At 42.2% G+C, this 14,943-nt stretch overlaps 1 protein-coding gene across 1 annotated transcript in view; it reads left to right on the forward strand.

The window, feature by feature from the left end:
- LOC126282394 (uncharacterized) overlaps window positions 1-14,943 on the forward strand; it is a 370,909-nt gene that overhangs the window by 207,576 nt on the left and 148,390 nt on the right. Inside the window, exons 5-6 of the mRNA XM_049982052.1 lie at window positions 654-723; window positions 1,137-1,263. Coding sequence (XP_049838009.1) covers window positions 654-723; window positions 1,137-1,263 — 197 coding nt within the window. The remainder of the gene's footprint in view (window positions 1-653; window positions 724-1,136; window positions 1,264-14,943) is intronic.

The raw sequence follows: 14,943 nt of genomic DNA on the forward strand, positions 1-14,943 counted from the left end.
AAAACAGTAAGTTCTTGTGTATACAGTTCTTTCAAAGTATGTATAAGTAGAACAATATGTATGAGAGAAACAACTTGTCTTATAGTTTACATGCCTCGCTATAGTAGTTGAAACCGATTTGTACACAGAAAAAGAAACTGCTCATTTTCACCGAACAGCAGAGCACAGTGCAGAATTTTCTTTCGCGCTATTGGTTTTAACAGAAAACTGGTGCGTTTTCGGTTGTGTAAATATTTGAAGTAAATCGGTCAAAAGATTTTCGAGATTTCTGCTAAAAGCCTTTCTCGTTTATATCCTATGTACAAAAACAATGGTAGCCTATATTCATCCGAACGTTTATTGGGATACTATGACTTGTCCTTACATAGGTTCACGCCTTACATGAAATTTGTATGCATTTTCGTGTCTCATATGCAATTTTTATGTCTGTAAAATGTGTATGGATATTGCTCTTCCTTTAGAAAATGAGCTACAAAGTGAAATCATCTGAGAAAATCAGACAGTACTATAGCACCAATGCACCCGATTCCTAAGCCATGTACATGTCAAATATATTAGGCTGCAGGACTTCATATGACCTTGAAATTAATATACATGCTGCAAAAGTTTTGAAATTGCATTGTACTGACACATTGTTACTTTTCTTTGACCAGAAACAGCAATGGGAACTTCGGTCAACGCCCAGAATGAAACACAATCTGCTTACGTCAACGCCATTTACAGGTGCGAGTCTGAAAATGAAGTATTTCATGTTACATATATCATGAAATTACTACACATTCAGCACTTTCCAATGTTAATGTAAGCATCTCCATTACTCTTATTTAAGGTGAACTTTCTTTTCAAGTTGAGAATGATCTTGCGACAAAGCAATGTATCATCTCAAATTGAAGCTAGTGTTTCACTGCCATAACTAATATAATCATAGTGTTCGAGAATCAGACGTTGTTCATTCTCTTTTATAAGCGAGCGGTTTTTACACATGTACACAAATTAATAGCTGTTAAAGGTGACCTGTACCGCTTCATTACAGTAAGTAGTTCCGATCAGCTAAAATATGTAATTGTCTAAAAATGTAGCCCATGCTTCATAACAAGGTTAACGTGATACTTTTGGAAAATTTTTGTTGTTTACAGTATCAGCGAGCTCACCATAAAAAGAATGATTAAACCATGGTTGCACACTGAATTCATCTTTAAAAGGAGTTCAACAGGAAAAGAGTTCTACAAACAGCTGAATATCTTACACGGCTTTACAAAGAAGGTATTGAAAACATGTCACCTTTACGTTTTAATGAGCTGTGTCTCTTTCCCGAAACAGCGCGACCGCTCCGGTCGCAGGTTCGAATCCTGCCTTGGGCATGCATGTGTGTGATGTCCTTGGGTTAGTTAGGTTTAAGTAGCTCTAAGTTCTAGTGGACTGATGACCTCAGATGTTAAGTCCTATAGTGCTCAGAGCCATTTGAACCATTTTTATCTCTTTGCCTCTAGTACTAGACATATTATGAAGTAACATTTGTTTTTTAAAGTAATGCCGTATCGTAACAGTATGTACCGTTAGTGAATAAGAGATTAATAAAGTACCATCTTGGCGTCATAATATGGGTTACTTGGACACGCCACTTTCATATATATTCACTCATTGATATTAGATCGCGCACATCTGCCAAATTGGTACGTTTCACCAGCCATTCGAAATAGTAGCAGATATTTTCCATGCAGCTGACCTCAGATGATTTCCCTGAAAGTATGTGTGACGAACACGTGCTGTTGTCATCTTGGACGACAGGCGTGTCATGGCATATTTATCATTAACATATAGACCAAAAGGACAGTACATGGTCTCCGAGAATTTTTTAAATAAACTTTCTGGTTAACCAATGAGTGAGCCCTAGTTATTTTTATTTCTATTTATTTAACTTGATCAGACCTTCTCTTACATCGGACCAGGGCTGCAAACATAGAGTATTTTTTACATCACAGTTACGTAAAAAAAGATTTTACTGTGATAAATATCAATAAAATAATATTAACAGGATTCAAAATTATTTGAATGTATGTAGAGACAAACTGAATGAACATCATTGATTAAGAACCAATAAAGTTAATATTAACAATACTGCCGGCCGGATGGCCGTGCGGTTCTACGCGTTACAGTCTGGAGCCGAGCGACCGCAACGGTCGCAGGTTCGAATCCTGCCTCGGGCATGGATGTGTGTGATGTCCTTAGGTTAGTTAGTTTTAATTAGTTGTAAGTTCTAGGCGACTGATGATCTCAGAAGTTAAGTCGCATAGTGCTCAGAGCCATTTGAACCATTAACAATACTAATATTTCTGTTGTTGCTGCTCCTGCAACCGTTGATAATAATAATTATTTTATTTAATCGTATGGCTAGGGTCCCCCGTCGGGCAGGCCGTTCAACGGGTGCCAGTCTTTCAATTTAATGCCACTCCGGCGACTTGCAGTCGATGAGGATGATAGGATGATGATGAGCACAGCACAACACCCAGTCCCTGGACGGAGAAAATTCTCCAACTCAGAAGGGAATCGAACCCGGGCCCAGAGGAGTGACAATCCGTCACGTTGACCATTTAGCTACCAGGGGTAGACACAATAATAGTGCTAGCGGGAGATACAGAATGCATTCGTGAGAATACAAAACCAATATTTTCTATCATAGCAAATTCTGAAGGAGAGAAATGTAGATATAACGCACAAGTTCAGAGCACTGGGAAAAGACGAAGATCTGGTTGGAAAGAGGGATTTAATGGCTAACACGTGCGTACATGGACAAAGCTAGACATTATTATTGCTTCAGTAGATATGTCGTTAACTGTTTATTGAATCTGGAGATATTATTCATTTATCTTATATAATGATGTAAGTTATTTGAGAAGCCGGTGTTCGTTGCTGAAAAGGACTTAGAAGCTTAGTTTTGGAGGGGGACAGAAAGGAGTTTGCTCTGGGGAGTGTTTCCGTTACGTACGGGGGCCGTTTCTTTTTTTTTTTTTTCAACCTCCCATAGGTTACAAATAAAACACAAGTTTCTTAGAAATCAATTATTCTATCACCAAAAGTTTTGTACACTTATGGTTACTTTTCAACATAATCACCGATAATATTAAAACATTTATCGTACCTGTGGACAAGCTTTTCAATACCCTCTTCCAAAAATGCTGCCACCACTGATGTCAAATGAGCACTGTCGTTGTTTTGAAGATCTACGTTGGTTTGAAAGTGCTGTCCTCCTTGCCACGTCTTCAGTTCAGGCAAAAGGTGAAAGTCGATGGGTGCCAGATCAGGGCTGTACGGTTGATGATCGAAAATGTCCCATTGAAACTGTTCAAGGATCCGTTGGGTTGCCAGCAGTGTGTGGACGAGCGTTCTCATGGATCAACACAATTCCTGAAGTCAGCATTCCTCTTTGTTTGTTCTGAATGGCTCTCCGCAAACGTCATAAAGTTTCACAATAAGCAGCTGCATTGATGGTGGTTCCGGGCTGCATAAACTCTACAAGCAACTTGGTCCCAAAACATGGTAGCCATAACTTTTCTGTTGTTGAATGTTTGTTTGAAATTTTTTTTTGGTTTGTTTGGTGAATTTGGATGCATCCATTGTTATGATTCTCGTTTTGTTTCCGGTGTGTCGTATTGGATACAAGTTTCATCCCCAGTAACAACTGATTTCAAAAAGTTCTCTCCTTCTTCGTGATAACGGTCAAGGAAATTCAAAACTGACGCCATTCGATGACTTTTGTAGGCGTCCGTCAACAGTTTGGAACACAACGAGCACAAAGTTTTTGTATCATAAATAATGTTCAGTAACGATAGAGTGTATGACAGATCTTGAAATTTCCATAGAGAAAGCAGTTATGGTGAACTTATGACTGTCTCTAACCATTCACGCACAGCACCATCAGTCATGAAGTTATCACCGTACACTCTGCTCATTCGCCGCTGTATTTCTGCTGCATTATTCCCTTCTGCTTGCAGAAACCGAATTACACTATGTAATTCACACTTGGCGGGAGCAACAATGACGGCAGCCATGTTTACGTGGCTGTAGTGCAACGCACACTGATGCCTTGAGGTCGGCAATGGCGTAGTGCGTAGTGCGAGAGTTGCACAGTAGCCTACATCACATGTCCACTTTCTGCCGCTCGTGTAGCTTCCATACTATGCGATCGGAGGTTGGGAAAAAAAAGAAAACGGCGCTCATAGTTCAGACAATAACGTTAAAGTAGAGTGTATGTTGATAAGATAGTTAAGGAGGCAGAGTCTGTGGAAATCTCTGCGCTTGTCTTCACATAGATAGAATGGCTGTGCATGAGAATGTGAAATTTGTTCAGAGAGTCGAACGACACACTACAGCGAATGCGGTAGTTCATTAGCAGTTCCAGGGGTTGTGAGCCTTATACTGAATGGCCTTGCAGAGTAACATCGCTGTAACCAACAACCAGAAGTACAGGCATTTGTACAAGTTCCTTTTTTCAGGTCAAAAAGGAAGAGCTTCTTCTTTGTGGGGCGTGGAGAGACGCTGATGCCGACTTGTATTGCAGCTATGTGCTCAGCCACTTAAGCTCCCACACTCTTTGTTACAGAAGAGTGGATATTTATCCCATTCACGATTAAAGATGGTTGGGATTACTGATATTTCGGGGTAATGTGCCTAGAATGACCAACCAGAACTGCTTGGGTTTCTAACAGGTCGAGATTTAACATTATATTCATTGCGCATTTTGAGAGTGCGCACAGATCGGTACTGAAACGCTCAATAGCTGTCTTCAAGTTTATTGATTTTGCAATTAAACTGAAAGTCATCAGCATCCAATAAGACAAAACTTATAACCATAACTGTCGTAGAATGAGAAGAATATAGGACATATCACTGAAAGCTGGGGGACACTTGATGCTATCTGTCTCCATTGTGAGTTTGTGGTGCCTGACATGACATATTGCTGGTGAGACGTCAGCTACGAGTGAAACCACTGCATTCCACTTGTAGGGAAATTTAGAGTGCCAAATTTGACACTAAAGATGTCGAAGTCGAAGTGTGAAGAAACATCCCCAAACATCACAGAACCACCTCCAGTCTGAATTACAGTCCGCAGATTTGTCGATAAAAGCCTCCTTGGACTATCTGTGTACTTGATGCCTTGCATCATTTGAAAAGAGACAAAACTGTGACTTCTTGCACTGCACTACGAGCGTCCAGTCAGCTACTGTTCACCTTCTCTGTTATTTGCCCACTGAGGAAGTTCTCACTGCGAGCCTTTTGTGAGGTATTCAGTCCAATTGTCCACTGCATGCCATCCGCTTCTCAAAGTTCACGCGGAAGCTGGTTGAGATGAAGCTGCATTCACCTCCAACAGGACTGCCTGTCGGGTTTGAAACCTATTTTCATCAATATGGAGTGACACTCATACCCTTTCTCGATCGGTCAGGAACTTTTTACCGCCATTTGGACAACTGCGAATGATGCAGCTTTCCAAGTTGATACACCGACAAATCGGGCATCTTCATTCAGGGCATGTGAAGCGGCAGGGAGGCGGTAGGGGACTGGCAAATCACTGAGCTAATTAAATCTTATTTCCATAAACAACAGTTTATTATCTCTTAAGCAATGCAATGTGTTAACAACAAAGGATAACAATTAAGGTGGAAGATACAATTAACTTTAAGCTAAAATTTAACCCAAAAGCAGTTAGGTACAATTATAAAAATTTTGAAAGAACATAACAACTGTGAAAGTACGGAAGCTCCTAAAATAAAATACAAATACGAGTCTTACGAATTTGCAATCAAGGACTTTTGGTCAAGTAATAACAATAACATTAATAACAACCTTTAACAACTAAATTAGCGTCCTAGGCCCAATCAGGTTGTTACAGAGCAGTTCACTAGAATACATGAAGACCTACCCAAAAATGAAAGTCTATAATGTCAATCCAAATATGCCATTGCCAGCGGACCGGCTACATTTTGTAACACATTTAAATCGCTGGCCCAGAGCCAATCATATGTTTGTGACACCTCTTAAAATGTTAGGCATACACAAATTACTGACCTTAGGTGAGGTCCAATGAAACACCGAAAATGATTTTAAAACACTCTACGTCGCCAGTACACAAGAGGCGAGATCACTCCGATGCAGTACAGCAGGAAACGAATTCACTAAAGTGTCAACATGAAATTAGCTGGCCAGGTGTTTTATCAAGACATAACGTACCTTTGTCTCATGGTGTATAATGGATTAAACCGAAAGCTGAGGTGCCTCTAACCACCGCTACCCCTTTCTTTAGTTATCTGTGAACTTAGTTTCACTCGGGGGCACATAACACAATACAGCAAGGCCCACTTCTGTGATCTCTCTTGAACTCAGTGCAACAATAATTGTGAAATGACCATTAGCTCCTTACAACATACAAACTACATTAATCCTAATACTACTAAAACAAGAAAACATATGCACCAACGAGCGGGCAATGCTTACGAGCACAGCAAACACGAATGCCAAGAAAGTTTTGCAGCAGTTACTCGAGCAAGCAGCTTCCGAGCCAGTATAAAAAGGCGCCGATTGTGCAGACAATAGTAAGTCACGCCACTCAGCGGTATGGTAAAAGACGGCCTGAACTGCCAATAGTAAACTTAATCACTAACCCATGTTCGCCAGACACGCTATAGATGGATATAGACAACCCAGTTCAGAAACAAACAAGCACATGCATGCTCCACAGTATATCAGGCCAGCCACAGGAAAATTAGACACAATCTAAAACGATAACCGGAATGCCGAGAGCCAAAACACGTTTATCAAATTCAGAATTGCTGTCCATAGCTGGAAACGGGCACTCGCCATAAAACTCACAGTCATGAAGAAAGACAGATTCCCATGCTGCGTTTGCTTCCTCTAAATGGTTGAGTGTCTGACAGTTTGAATTCCAACCACCGCCTCGACAAGAACAACACACACTCCAAGCCAGGCTGCCTACTTCAAGCTATGTTCAGTCCACAGCGAAGTCAACGCATTCGCAGCAACTGTGGGTATCGAACTATATACAGTTCTGCCGCCAAGACAGGATTCCATGCATATAACGTGCATGTCCATATATTGCTACTCGACACTACCTTCCTGCATCTGGCGGGAAAACATCCTTCGGTTACCCGGAAACTAGTCAGAGACATTCGCCGTGATTGGTAACTATGCATATAAGCAAAAAACTCCAATCATAGAATTTGCATGGTTCAGTGTGGTCATGGGTACATTCCAGGATGACAATTCCTTTCTGCCATTCTGTCGTGCCTCCGTCTGCAAACATTTTAATGCGCTGATTAAATACAACTGGGTGGCACAGCCACAACTTGCATCAGCCATGGATGGTCAAACAATAATTCCCTGTGGGTCAATGGCAAGGTGCAAGCCTTTCAACTGGCTGCCATTTTGGAGACTTGTATGTCCCTATACTACCCCAGTTATCGAACCATATATCGTTCCTGGCCACTTCTCAAGTCTTGAGAAGACAAAGGCTAGATTAAAGAGTGGCTGAAAGCACATAGTCTGACTGGGACTCGATACAACAACCACCAGGTCTGACATTGAGCAAACGACCACCTGCAACCATTTCTACATCGTTCACATCGATCCAGCCCGATCACTTTCCTCTTTTCAATGGGGTATCTAATATTTTGCCCCACCAGTTCTTTTCTACGTGAAAGTGCTCTTGATGGTAACATTTCTCTAACAGCGTTTGACAAATCGCCACCAGCGCAGACGCGTTACCCACGTTCATTGAATTTTATAGGCTCACGGAACTTTGGCATCGAACAAGGAGATACATTATTAGACACTGAACTCGCAGAGGTCAGAGGTTCAAATGCCTGTCTGGCCATTAAAGATCAGAAATAAGCTCTGCATATTAGCTTTAAACTCGTCAGCATGTTCAATGCTGACACCTACAAACTTATCGTCTCTGAATTCCCGAAGATTCGACTCTTGAGTATCCGCCACTGCACGTTTAACCGAAAACTCATCACTTGAGGTTGTTGTCGGTTACTAGTTGACTATACCAGCTTAGAAAGGAGAGCGAGAAAACGAGCTTTTGACTATATCTGAGGACTTAAAGCGTTGTCGCTACTTATTCAGCTGTCGGGCACAACATTTATCATGTGTCAGTGACTGATCTGTTAGCATGCAATACTGTTTTCTTTACACACACACATACAATACATACACTGATGTGACAAAAGGCACAGCTACCTCATAATATTGTGTCGGACCTCATTTTTCCCAGTGTAGCGCAGAAATTCGACGTGGCATCGACTCAACAAGTCGTTGCAAGTCCCCTGCAGAAACAATGAGTCACGTTGCTTCTATAGCCGTCCATTATTGTGAAAGTGTTACCGTGGCTGGTTTTTGTGCGTGAACTGATCTCCCGTTTATCTCCGCTAAATGTTCCATGGGAGGATCTACGTGGCAAAATAATTGGCTTAAATTGTGCAGAACGTTCTTCAAACCAGTCGCGAACAATTGTAGCCCGTTAACATGATGCATTGTCATCCATAAAAAATTCCATCGTTGTTTGGGAAAATGAAGTTCGTGCATGGCTGAAAATAGTCTCCAAGTAGTCGAACATAACCATTTCCAGTAAATGACCGGTTCAGATCGCTCAGAGGACTGAATCCATTCCATGTAAGCACAGATCCTACCATTATGGAGCCATTGCCACCTTGCGTAGTGTTTTGTTGACAACTTGGATCGATGGCTTCGTGAAGACTACGCCACCATAAGCTCTTATCAACTGAAATCGCGACTCAACTGACCAGGACATGGTTTTCCAGTCGTCTAGGTTCCAATAGATATGGTCACGACTCCTGGAGAGGCACTGTGTTGCTGCTACCAAAGCCCACTGACACCAAATTTTGCCGCACTGTTCTAACGCATAAGTTCGTCGTACGCCCCTCATTGATTCCTACTGTTATTTCATGCAGTGCTGCTCGTCTGTTAGCACTGACAACTCTAAGGAAACGCTGCTGCTGTTGGTAGTTAAGTGAAGACCGTTGCCCAGTGTGTTGTTTGTGGTGAGAGCTAACGCCTGAAATTTAGTACTCTCGGCACATTTGACTATACGGACATCAGAATGTTGAATCACCGAACGATGTCTGATATGAAAGTCCCATATGTCTAGCTCCAATCGTTCACTCCATTTAAAGCCTGTTAATTCCCCCCGTGGTTCCCCTGAAAGGCCTTCACGTCTAAAATTTTGTATGTGTAAAGCAAAATGAGCTGTGTTTAACGGAAAAATATAATTAAATATGTAGGATCAATATTTTGCCAGAAATTTTAATTTTTTTATTGTCTTTTATATAAAAAGCCGTAACTCAAATTCCATTCATTCAATTAATCTGAAAATTTTACTGTAGAGTCCTGAGATGGTTATGAGACCACTGAACTACAGTTATTAATTTATGGTAGAAACTACATCATTAACAGAGTTTTTAATTTAGCACTTCCAAAATAAACTTTTTTTCTACATACAATCATCTAAAAATCAGAATGTAATTGCAGGATCGCCTATTTTCTAGTTCCAGCAAACAGCAACATGTTGCAAACAGAAGCTGAAAATTTCATGGTATTAGCGCATATACACTCCTGGAAATTGAAATAATAACACCGTGAATTCATTGTCCCAGGAAGGGGAAACTTTATTGACACATTCCTGGGGTCAGATACATCACATGATCACACTGACAGAATCACAGGCACATAGACACAGGCAACAGAGCATGCACAATGTCGGCACTAGTACAGTGTATATCCACCTTTCGCAGCAATGCAGGCTGCTATTCTCCCATGAAGACGATCGTAGAGATGCTGGATGTAGTCCTGTGGAACGGCTTGCCATGCCATTTCCACCTGGCGCCTCAGTTGGACCAACGTTCGTGCTGGACGTGCAGACCGCGTGAGACGACGCTTCATCCAGTCCCAAACATGCTCAATGGGGGACAGATCCGGAGATCTTGCTGGCCAGGGTAGTTGACTTACACCTTCTAGAGCACGTTGGGTGGCACGGGATACATGCGGACGTGCATTGTCCTGTTGGAACAGCAAGTTCCCTTGCCGGTCTAGGAATGGTAGAACGATGGGTTCGATGACGGTTTGGATGTACCGTGCACTATTCAGTGTCCCCTCGACGATCACCAGAGGTGTACGGCCAGTGTAGGAGATCACTCCCCACACCATGATGCCGGGTGTTGGCCCTGTGTGCCTCGGTCGTATGCAGTCCTGATTGTGGCGCTCACCTGCACGGCGCCAAACACGCATACGACCATCATTGGCACCAAGGCAGAAGCGACTCTCATCGCTGAAGACGACACGTCTCCATTCGTCCCTCCATTCACGCCTGTCGCGACACCACTGAAGGCGGGCTGCACGATGTTGGGGCGTGAGCGGAAGACGGCCTAACGGTGTGCTAGACCGTAGCCCAGCTTCATGGAGACGGTTGCGAATGGTCCTCGCCGATACCCCAGGAGCAACAGTGTCCCTGATTTGCTGGGAAGTGGCGGTGCGATCCCCTACGGCACTGCGTAGGATCCTACGGTCTTGGCGTGCATCCGTGCGTCGCTGCGGTCCGGTCCCAGGTCGACGGGCACGTGCACCTTCCGCCGACCGCTGGCGACAACATCGATGTATTGTGGAGACCTCACGCCCCACGTGTTTAGCAATTCGGCGGTACGTCCACCCGGCCTCCCGCATGCCCACTATACGCCCTCGCTCAAAGTCCGTCAACTTCACATACGGCTCACGTCCACGCTGTCGCGGCATGCTACCAGTGTTAAAGACTGCGATGGAGATGCGTATGCCACGGCAAACTGGCTGACACTGACGGCGGCGGTGCACAAATGCTGCGCAGCTAGCGCCATTCGACGGCCAACACCGCGGTTCCTGGTGTGTCCGCTGTGCCGTGCGTGTGATCATTGCTTGTACAGCCCTCTCGCAGTGTCCGGAACAAGTATGGTGGGTCTGACACACCGGTGTCAATGTGTTCTTTTTTGCATTTCCAGGAGTGTACTTTTCAAGAAAAGGCTTATAATCACGTAAAAAATGTAAAACAGAGAAAATGAGATTCAACGATTTTCTTCTCATACTTCTACTTGTAATAAGCTTACCTCAGGTTTTAAAATCCTCCATAGTGATACTCCTTATCCTCCAGGTTTCTCTTCTTTCCTCTTCGAATGTGCCTGGCCTGTATTTGCAGGTAACTGATCTGTTAGCTTTCTTGACCCTGCTCTCGTCGATGGTGTGTAAAATGCTTTTGTTGTAAACACACGAGGATCTATACCAACTCTCTTCAGCACTACTATTCTGCCTTTATTTCCATTATTGTAACATTGCATCATATACACCTATTTTGCGTACTTCAAGTCCACAGAATGTACTTTTTATGCATCTAATCAAAATTAAATTATTGAGGCTTTCATTTGCATTTTGTGTCTTTCCGTGAAAACACTTCCTCAATAAATAAGGATTTGCAAGAAACCTGAATGTGGGATTAATTGCATTCATAAAAGGTTCTGGTAATGAGTGTTTATGTGAATACGTCTCATTTCAGTTGTTGAAGTTACACCAATCGTCTTGCGGACACACATTGTGCATTGGTGTTTGGTCAGTGGATAGTTTGTGGAAAAAAATTGCTCACACAGCATGCCTCGTTGCCTCTAAATTATTTGTGTTTTTCCTGACAGCGCTCCCATAAAATAACTGAAAGGAATTCATTTCTTTCAGAGTAGGCCTACCTTTTACTCCTAGTGGTTTTCCACCCTCAAGTACTTCACCTTTCTTCTCTTTGAGCAAGCGACAAAGCCTATCACCAAGGTCTTTTGGATGTGTCCAACACATTCCAACTTTTCTTTTTCTGTATTGTACGGATTTTTATCTGTTACACATTTGAACGAAGAGAAGTCCCCATCACCAAGGTATTTAGTATATCTAACACCATACTGGTCCTCAGATCTGGAGAACATCTTTACAACTGTAGCAGCCTTCATGCCCCAACTTGAGCCACTATAATTTTAGAGCATGCTACTGCATGCTTTTCTTGCCACGGCATCTCACTGTCTTCATTGTTGGACATATTCCTTGTTGCACACTGGTGGCAGTATTGATCTTGATCTTGATCAAGAAAATAATATTTTTGGAAACTCGATTTTTTGGACTTAACTCCATTACATTCCCCCCGTATGTTATACTAAATTTGGAATTGATACACAGTTATTCACATACTTCATATAGCGCAATTAGTCATGTGTGCTGGTAGCTTTCCATCAACAAACATTCTACAACTTGTCAAAAACAAACAACGCAACGTTTACTAGTTTTTTTAATTGTTGATTTCCTACCGAGAATTGAATGAGAGTCGCTATAGTTCGCATTATTTAGCGTGGTACTTACGTAGATAGACTTGGTTCCGTTGTGTGTCATGTGTTAAAGAACTCATTCCTTTTTGTAGTGTCGTTTCACGGTGTTACACACATTTGGTACAATTTATCACCAAAACGCAAGATTTCTGCTGCCATTGCGCCATTGCACGTGTTGTTATAGCAACATCAAGTTCTTCTGATTCATTCTATTTTTGTTTGGGGTGTAGCAAGAGATTTCGAAGTATTGTTGATGCCTGAGATGCTCATCTTGTGTGTATGTGTTTATGTGTGTTTGTGTGTGTGTGTGTGTGTGTGTGTGTGTGTGTGTGTGTGTGTGTGTGATAGAGAGAGAGAGAGAGAGGGAGAGAGAGAGAGAGAGAGAGAGAGAGAGAGAGAGAGAGAGTAGGAGGGGTGGAGAGGGGAGAAGGACAGGGAGTTATGGTGTGGCACATACCGTGAGTGGCATGTAAGATGGAAAGGAGGATTTAATCTAGAGGATAACCATATTCTTTTTGCGGAGGTGTGGCAAATAGTTTTGTTTTACACAATAACATGTGTTCATTTAGTGCTTTCTTACGTAGGGCTCTCCTTTTCTCGATGTGGTAATTCTCTTGTTGTTGTTGTTGTCTTCAGTCCTGAGACTGGTTTGATGCAGCTCTCCATGCTACTCTATCCTGTGCAAGCTGCTTCATCTCCCAGTACCTACTGCAACCTACATCCTTCTGAATCTGCTTAGTGTACTCATCTCTCGGTCTCCCTCTACGATTTTTACCCTCCACGCTGCCCTCTAACGCTAAATTTGTGATCCCCTGATGCCTCAAAACATGTCCTACCAACCTATCCCTTCTTCTAGTCAAGTTGTGCCACAAACTTCTCTTCTCCCCAATCCTATTCAATACCTCCTCATTAGTTACGTGATCTATCCACCTTATCTTCAGTATTCTTCTGTAGCACCACATTTCGAAAGCTTCTATTCTCTTCTTGTCCAAACTATTTATCGTCCATGTTTCACTTCCATACATGGCTACACTCCAAACAAATACTTTCAGAAACGACTTCCTGATACATAAATCTATATTCGATGTTAACAAATTTCTCTTCTTCAGAAACGCTTTCCTTGCCATTGCCAGTCTACATTTTATTTCCTCTCTACTTCGACCATCATCAGTTATTTTACTTCCTAAATAGCAAAACTCCTTTACTACCGTAAGTGTCTCATTTCCTAATCTAATTCCCTCACCACCACCCGATTTAATTTGACTACATTCCATTATCCTCGTTTTGCTTTTGTTGATGTTCATCTTATATCCTCCTTTCAAGACACTGTCCATTCCGTTCAACTGCTCTTCCAAGTCCTTTGCCGTCTCTGACAGAATTACAATGTCATCGGCGAACCTCAAAGTTTTTACTTCGTCTCCATGAATTTTAATACCTACTCCAATTTTTTCTTTTGTTTCCTATACTGCTTGCTCAATATACAGATTGAATAACATCGGGGAGAGGCTACAATCCTGTCTCACTCCTTTCCCAACCACTGCTTCCCTTTCATGCCCCTCGACTTTTACGACGGCCATCTGGTTACTGTACAAATTGTAAATAGCCTTTCGCTCCCTGTATTTTACCCCTGCCACCTTTAGAATTTGAAAAAGAGTATTCCAGTCAACATTGTCAAAAGCTTTCTCTAAGTCTACAAATGCTAGAAACGTAGGTTTGCCTTTTCTTAATCTTTCTTCTAAGATAAGTCGTAAGGTCAGTATTGCCTCGCGTATTCCAACATTTCGACGGCATCCAAACTGATCCTCCACGAGGTCGGCATCTACCAGTTTTTCCATTCGTCTGTAAAGAATTCGCGTTAGTATTTTGCAGCTGTGACTTATTAAACTGATAGTTCGGTAATTTTCACATCTGTCAGCACCTGCTCTCTTTGGGATTGGAATTATTATATTCTTCTTGAAGTCTGAGGGTATTTCGTCTGTCTCATACATCTTGCTGACCAGCTGGTAGAGTTTTGTCATGACTGGCTCTCCCAAGGCCGTCAGTAGTTCTAATGGAATGTTGTCTACTCCGGGGGTCTTGTTTCGACTCAGGTCTTTCAGTGCTCTGTCAAACTCTTCACGCAGTATCGTATCTCCCATTTCGTCTTCGTCTACATCCTCTTCCATTTCCATAATATTGTCCTCTTCCATTTCCATAATATTGTCCTCAAGTACATCACCCTTGTATAAACCTTCTATATACTCCTTCCACCTTTCTGCCTTCCCTTCTTTGCTTAGAACTGGGTTGCCATCTGAGCTCTTGATATTCATACACGTGGTTCTCTTCTCTCCAAAGGTCTCTTTAATTTTCCTGTAGGCAGTATCTATCTTACCCCTAGTGAGATAAGCTTCTACATCCTTACATTTGTCCTCTAGCCATCCCTGTTTAGCCATTTTGCACTTCCTGTCGATCTCATTTTTGAGACGTCTGTATTCCTTTTTGCCTGCTTCATTTACTGCATTTTTATATTTTCTCCTTTCATCAATTAAAT

This window comes from Schistocerca gregaria, chromosome 7 (genome assembly GCF_023897955.1).
Source record: "Schistocerca gregaria isolate iqSchGreg1 chromosome 7, iqSchGreg1.2, whole genome shotgun sequence".
In the NCBI taxonomy this organism is placed as follows: Eukaryota; Metazoa; Arthropoda; class Insecta; order Orthoptera; family Acrididae; genus Schistocerca; species Schistocerca gregaria.